The sequence below is a fragment of the Vigna unguiculata genome, chromosome 4, assembly GCF_037176805.1.
Source record: "Vigna unguiculata cultivar grain cowpea cultivar isolate G323 ecotype 2 chromosome 4, ASM3717680v1, whole genome shotgun sequence".
In the NCBI taxonomy this organism is placed as follows: domain Eukaryota; kingdom Viridiplantae; phylum Streptophyta; class Magnoliopsida; order Fabales; family Fabaceae; genus Vigna; species Vigna unguiculata.
In genome coordinates this window covers 13,896,025-13,903,637 of record NC_140795.1, presented here as the reverse complement: position 1 = coordinate 13,903,637, position 7,613 = coordinate 13,896,025, and the positions used below count along the sequence as shown (strand labels likewise).

General features: G+C 35.3%; 1 protein-coding gene across 1 annotated transcript; it reads left to right on the top strand.

Moving 5' to 3' along the window:
• The first annotated feature begins 2,929 nt into the window (after positions 1–2,929).
• On the top strand, positions 2,930–3,763 carry LOC114180513 (uncharacterized). The gene has a single exon (XM_028066826.1). The coding sequence runs from the start codon at positions 2,930–2,932 to the stop codon at positions 3,761–3,763; it is 834 nt and encodes a 277-aa protein (XP_027922627.1).
• The last annotated feature ends 3,850 nt before the right edge of the window (positions 3,764–7,613 follow it).

Sequence of the window (7,613 nt, the reverse complement as noted above, 5' to 3'; positions counted from 1 at the left end):
TGAGTCTTGAGCTTTAATGTAAAGGATGGACCGCCATGTGCCATTCCTATATTTTTTCTTGAGTGACTTGCTCATGTTTGTTTATACTCAAATGTTTAGCTTGACTCTTTTGTTTTGCATCTTAGGTGAATATTCATGATTTGATATGACTGAGGCATTTTTTGTTTTAGCTACTTGGCCAAATAAGCCCACCTTGATATTAATCCATTGGTAGCCCCTTTGAGCTTTAAACCTCTTTTTCTTGTTTTAAGCCTATTGCATAACCTTGAAAAGAAAAAGACCATATTCTACCTTAGGAAGAAAGAAGGAGCTAATGGATTATGTTCAGGAATGGTTGAGGAATAAAGTGTGTGGGTGAGTACCTCACCCACAAATTAATAAAAATGGCAAAAGGAAAAATTGTTGATGAAAAAGTGTTGAAATAATTGCTTTCTAAAAGAAAGAGAGAGCAACAAAGCAATAAACGAAAAGGAGTTGTTTTTGAAATTATGCTCCATTATCTTTCTATATTTTAATTTCAAAATCCCAAAAATCTTAAATTTTTTTCCTACCTTTGCCTTAGCCCCATTATAACCTGTGAAAAGTCCTCATGATCTTTGAATGCATATTTTCTGAAAGTTTGTGAATATTAGAGTCTTGTTAAGTATTATGAGAGTTTACTTACATGAGTATTTTGAGTGAAAACACAAGCCAAAACACTTGAGAGAATTTTGGTGAGAAAATACACATTTAACTTGAGTGCTTTCTTTCATAATTGATTGTCTTTTGAATTCAAAAGATTAACTCATGTGTGAAAAATAGAACCTTTCCGTTTGTATATACATGATAATTTGATTTCTAGAATATTGATTTGTCTCAAGTAAGGTTCATTCCTTTGATCCAGTGTTGATGTGAAATAAAATACCTCAGATTAAGTTTTGAAATTGTTTGATTTTGCCCAGGAGTGCAAAAGGATAAGTGTGTTAGTGATAAACAAAAAATTGAGATAAAAAAATGTTAGTGATAAACAAAAAATAAAATCAAAAGAAAAATAAATAAATAAATAAAATAAGAACTAAATTGATAAAAATTCTAACCGTGCTCCCCGGCAACGGCGCCAAATTTGATAACGCTGTCGTTGACGCGATCAAATTAATACTACTTATCTATAACAACTTCAGTATTGTTAGGAAAGTAGTCAACAAAATAGAAAGGGTAAAGTAACCCAAAGTCGTCTCCCAACGAACACGGAATTGATTTTTAACAAATTAGTTCTTATAAAACTATACAAAGCGGTTAGTCAAATAAAATAAAAAATATAGGGGATTAAAATAAACAAAGATAGAAATAAAATTTAAAAGATAAAAAGAAATAAAAACAATAGTAAAGAAAATAGATTGATTCCATTGCTTTTTCAAAATAGATTCATCATCGGTTATCTAAAGATTATTGCTCAATTAATTATTGTTGTAGATTTGCAAATTAATCAATGTAAAGTCTCAATTAATTTGTTGGCGTTCTCACTTTTAACCAAAGTACAGTCTCAATTAAAAGTGAGAACTTTTAGATTATCCACAGTAAATTCAACCAAAGTACAGTCTCAATCAAATTTTACTATGCCTAATCATGTTTATTCTTTTATCTCCTCACCAAATAAAAAGCTTAATTAATCAAAGTAAAGTCTCAATTAATTTTCGTTAGAGTAAATACCTTTAATCAAAGTAAAGTCTCAATTATTGGTAAAAACTCATTTAATCATATGAAAGTTTCTAAATAAAATCAAAGTAAAGTCTCAATTAAATTTAAAAACCCTTGACTCATATGATCAATATGCATATAGATTTAAAATCATTACTTTTTATGTGATTCAAAGATAAAAGACATAGATAGATTAAAACCTCAACAATAATAAAAAGAACAAAGAAATTAATTCATTCTAACCTCAAAATCCATAATGAAATTACAATGGAATCAACCCAAGAAGTTTAGAACTCCATGAATGCAAAATAAAGATAAAAGAAGAATAGAGAGAAGAAAAGAGAGAGAAAGAAATTAGGCCCCCTTAAGGGTTCCTAAATTCCGACGTGCCGAGCTTGTTTTCTAGTTCTCCCTTGGTCTCTTTATATAGGAATTGGACTGGGCTTTTCTGTTGCTAAAATCTCTCAAATATCTTTTGGAATAAAGATAAATATAAATATTTAAAAATACTTGGAGAGATATAGACTATTTGACAAATATAATTGGTTGATAATATCAATATCTAATATAATTAAATTAATTAATTACTTAAAGATATATGATAAATTATCACCAATTAATATTTGTATTAATTTTCCAAATCAACCCTTTGCAATCTCCTTAAATTATCTTCTAAATAATCCAATATCTTCAAGATATATTTGTTTGTTGTGGAACTAAAAAAATTCAAGAAGATCTTGTCATATTTAAAAAGATTTGGTAGTTATTATCTTTTAATATTTTATGATATAATTAAATAAGATAATCATTTAAAAATATCAAATAAAATATCTAAAGATATATTTTCCCAAATTATCTTCTATCATAAAGATAAAGAAAACCGCAAGGTCCAATTTTTCTTTCCTCTCTTCTTGGTTTAGCCAAACTTCTTCACTTTTTCAAGTTTTTCTTGCCGTCTTCATGTAATGCTTGGCCTGAATTTTTGTGCTTTTGATAATTTCTTATTCTTTGATTTATCTTTAAGGTGTCATGAAGCTTTAATCAATTTATTTCCACACCTCTAAATGAGCTTAAAACTTAACTTCAGCTGCATCAACAAACGTTAAAATATCCAAAAATAATTTATGCAGCTAAAAATCACTTTTTAAGACATTTTTATCACACAAGCTCAAACAACCTAATTATCAAAATTATCAATTAAATCACTCTTTAGGCACACAAATTCAATTAAATACCCAGAATTAAACATTAAATGAGGGCAAAAATACGTACTCATCATGGAGAACATCTTAGGAGGCACTGCCCAAAACCCTCTTGCAGCTTAGGAGGCAGTAGTATCACTGGCAAGTGCTACGTGTGTGATCAGATGGGGCATTATGCACGATATTGCCCTAATAAGAAACCAGCTGGAGGTGCGCCAGCTAAGAAACCAGTTGGAGAGCGGCCCAAAGCACCAGGGCATGTGTTTGCACTGAAGACCACTGAGGTGACTCAGTCAGGTAACCTGGTGGAGAATACCTTCTTGATTTTTGGTAACAGTGTGGTTGTGTTGTATGACTCAGGAGTTACCCATTCATTTGTATCCAATGAATGTGTGAGGAAGCTCGGACTTGTGATGCGAGAGCTGGGGTGCGAGTTAATAATCACGACACCAACGTCTGGCGAGGTATCCACCAGCTTTGTTTGTGTGGGATACCCTATGGAGGTGGCAGGCAACAAGTTCAAGGTGAATCTCATTTGCTTGCCAATGGAGGGCTTAGACGTGATTCTAGGAATGGACTGCCGGTCGAGCAACCATATTGTCATCGATTACGGACGACACAAGGTAGTGTTCCCAAACACAGAAGGATTAGAGCTTATATTGTCTAATCAGGCGATGAAAGAGATAGAAGTTGGAGCCACTTGCTTCATGATAGTGGCTCAAGGAGAGAAGAAGGGTACAACGGAGCAGATCCGAAGCATACTAGTAATGGATGAGTATGCAAATGTCTTTCCAGATGAAATTTTAGAACATCCACCAAGTATGGATGTGGACTTCACTATTGATCTCATCCCTGGAGCTGGCAGTCTCTATGGGACCATATAGGATGGTGCCAGCTGAATTAGTAGAATTAAAGAAGTAGATTGAGGATCTACTTGAGAAAAATTTTATCCGACTGAGTGCATCACCTTGGGAGCACCTATGCTCTTGGTGAAAAAGAAAGACGATAGTTCTCGATTCTATGTTCATTATCGACAGTTGAATAAGCTTACCATCATGAATAAATACCCTCTATCGAGGATCGATGATTTGCTGGATCAGTTGAGGGGAGTAGTTGTGTTTTCTAAGATCGACTTGAGGTCTGGATATCATCAGATCTTAGTCCAGCCAGAAGATGTGCAGAAGACAGCTTCCAGGTCTCGCTACGGGCACTACAAGTATGTGGTGATGCCGTTTGGGGTGACAAATGCTCCTGCAATCTTCATGGACTACATGAACAGGATCTTCCGACCGTATTTGGATCAGTTTGTTGTTGTATTCATTGATGACATACTGATATATTCTGAGAGTCAGAAAGAACATGCAAATCATTTGAGAGTGGTGTTGGGAATTCTCAGGGAGCATCAGTTGTATGGGAAGCTGTAAAAGTGTGAATTTTGGCTGGAAGAGGTACAGTTCTTGGGCCATGTAATATGAGCTCAAGGGATAGCAGTAGATCCGGCAAATATTGAAACAGTAAAGAGGTATGAAGCTTCTTGGGTCTAGCAGGTTACCACATTAGGTTTGTGGAGGGTTTCTCCAAGATGGTGAGTCCACTTACACAACTCACCAGAAAGGACCAGACTTTCTCTTGGACAGACGAATGTGAAGCCTGCTTTGAAGATATGAAAAGGAGATTGACCACTGCACCATTACTTGTTATTCTAGACACAACCAAAATGTTTAAGGTGTACTATGATGCCTCCAAATTGAGACAAAATTTAATCTGTATATAAATGTTATATGGATATTCTTATTAAAATGCATATTTTTATTAAATATTTTTAATTTAGAATTAGAATTAGTTTAAAATTAAAACGAAAAAAAAGCAATAACACCATTAATTTAAAATTTTAAGAGGTTAAAAATATTTAATTTTATGAAGATGTGTGATTGATGAGTATGTTTTTGGTTGTACTTGCTTAGCCTTGTTGAATATATAAATCTATATATGTTAGCTCGAATGTATGATGTTATAAGTGTGTGAAAAAAGGCCACTATTGATGATATCACTATGACCAAGTGTTGCATGATCATGATGGGTTTTGGGCCAGTATGGGAACATGATAATCATGCTTTAAATGTAATGGGATTGCGGGGGCATGCAGAATAAGTATATAGCTTTGATTGTGTCATATGTGGTGTATTAGTTGTGTAATTGTGCAATTGTATCAATTCGAATATATGTGAGTTAAATGACTAAGTGTTGATGTTAATCTTAATTTGACATAGGGAATTGGTAAAAAAGGGGTTCCTATAGTTATTGATTGAGGTAAGACTTATGCTTTGTATGAATAAATGAGTTATGTGTCTCTTGTCTTATTATTTCATAATTCCATATGACCATGGTTTACTCTTGGGTTCAAATTGAATGTTGGCATTGATTTAAGATGTGAGTATATATGAATTATAAAAGAGAGGAATGTGTGCTTATACTTGAAAGATGCATATATGTTGTGATGTTGTAATTTGGAGTATATGAATGCGTATTTTGATTTTTGGATGTTTGACAATTGAATGGTTGAATGCTAGGAACTGAATTAAAGTACCTAAAACCAGTAGTGTCACATTACTAGTGTAGTGCTTGGCGGTGCAGAGTGGACTACCAGGTGATAGTAGGAAACAGGGAAGTCTTGTGTTGTGGCGCCCGGTGGTGATGTGGAACCGCTAGGCGGTCTGTAATGCCATTTTGCCTGACGACACTTAGGTTGCGCCAGGCGATGGTGCAGTGGCAAGGTATAACATCCCGACAGGATATTATGGATTTAAATAATAAAATAAAGAAATATTAAATAATAGTCAATTAATGAAACCTCATTTCCCAAAAATGCAGAAAATTTAAAACTTTATTACATTTAAAAAGTATCTCAAATTCAACTTATAAACTCAATTATAAATTAAATCCATGTTCAGAAACCAAATATTTCAAATCTGAAAAATCCATAATAAAAATAAATCTATAGAAAATCTCACAAGCTAGCCCCGCTCCGGCTCTATGCCTTACCAAATCCACTTACAAAATCATCTGCTCACGTGTATCGCATACACGATCATTGCCAAACACAAGCATATAGGGTGAGCTAACAATAAAATAAACATATATGCATATATATATATATATATATATATGATAAATACACCAAAGGAAATCTTTCCTTTGATTTCATAACACATGGCCACCACCATGTTAACCGTGTTCTACGTCTTCATATGAGTACTTCGAGATGTCTTGTTGCCACACCTACCAACCATAACTGGTAGAGCACCTGTAGGAAACTATGCTACAGACCATACTCCGTGACGCTAGGTGGAGTTCCCAATACTAATAACATTTGTAACGTCCCAAGACTACCAAACTCGTCTGTCTAATACTGAAGAGGGATATCTAATTGAACCATCCGTACACGCCACAACGTGCACACTCACACTGGCAACACTCGCTAACTCGAGCCACAACTCAAGAGTTCCTCATTTTCATCTGCCATCTCGAGTCACAACTCAAGAGATGTCATTCTGAGCCACAATTCAAGGTATGCCACGTGCTTAACCCCTATCCCGTGCCACAACTCAAGGGATACGTTCTGAGCCACAACTCTAGGAACACCAGCAAGCCAACCTTTGAAGTATCATCAAAGCCTTGTAGACCACGCATACCCAAAATAGGCAAAGCACCTTTGCCTCACAATATCGCCTAGCGCAGTATTCGAGTCGCTAGGCGCACCACACTTACAGACCGCCTGGCGGGGGACACGTACCGCCAAGCGCCTCTACACGTCATGCCTCTACAGGTATCGCCTGGCATGACTGCCTTCACCGCTAGGTGCCACACTTCCTTATTACTTTCTAGAATCGCCACCATCGCTTGTCGACTCCTACACTCCCGCTAGGCGCCACACTAGTACTTGCATAGTACTGGTGCTGGTTTGGATTCAAGCACCATTGGTTCTCATCCTTACTCACATAGTCACTCAACAAGTCCAATTATCATATCTTTGCTCAATAAGAGTGTCTAGTACATTACCACCATCATAATTACAACCTAAAGAATTTCTTAATTCAAAATGTATCATTAAGATACTTAGCCAAACATAACCTTAAATTAATTCAATGCTTTATACCAATGATATAAACCCAACATCACAGCTAATTAAGAACACTATTGGTACCACTCAAGTCATAATATGATCTGATTTATCTCGGAACTTTGGCCTATCCGGTGGCTTAACAAATTCATGCCTATCCACCTAATTTCTTATGTATGTATGTATTCCTGAACTCTTACCTCTCACATCACCAATCATTACCAAGACTTACTTATTTTATCTAACCAATCCCCTATAGTGACTATTCCTCATTACTTAAAGTCCTCCAATTACCAATATATCACCATTAAATCTTAGTAATATTTATCACAAGTTTTCAACTTAGGTCGATCCCTATAATACTCCCAGCTCCTAAAATCATACTTCACAAGACCCTGATTAGTTTCCAACCACCATAGTACATCCAAACCCACAAAGCCCACAACTCTAGTATAGCGCCTGGCGGCAAACTGGGTGACGCCAAGCAATTCCTGCAATTCCAAAAACTCATAACCTCTCGCTGCACCTGCGAATCTTAACTGTTGACATGAGAAGCCAAGATGGTATGCTTCTTGAAGATTTGATGAAGATTTAACGAAGCCCTTTTAACCATC

Excerpts from the sequence above, each read along its gene's own strand:
- LOC114180513 (XM_028066826.1), top strand. The coding sequence starts at position 2,930 with ATGAGGGCAAAAATACGTACTCATCATGGAGAACATCTTAGGAGGCAC.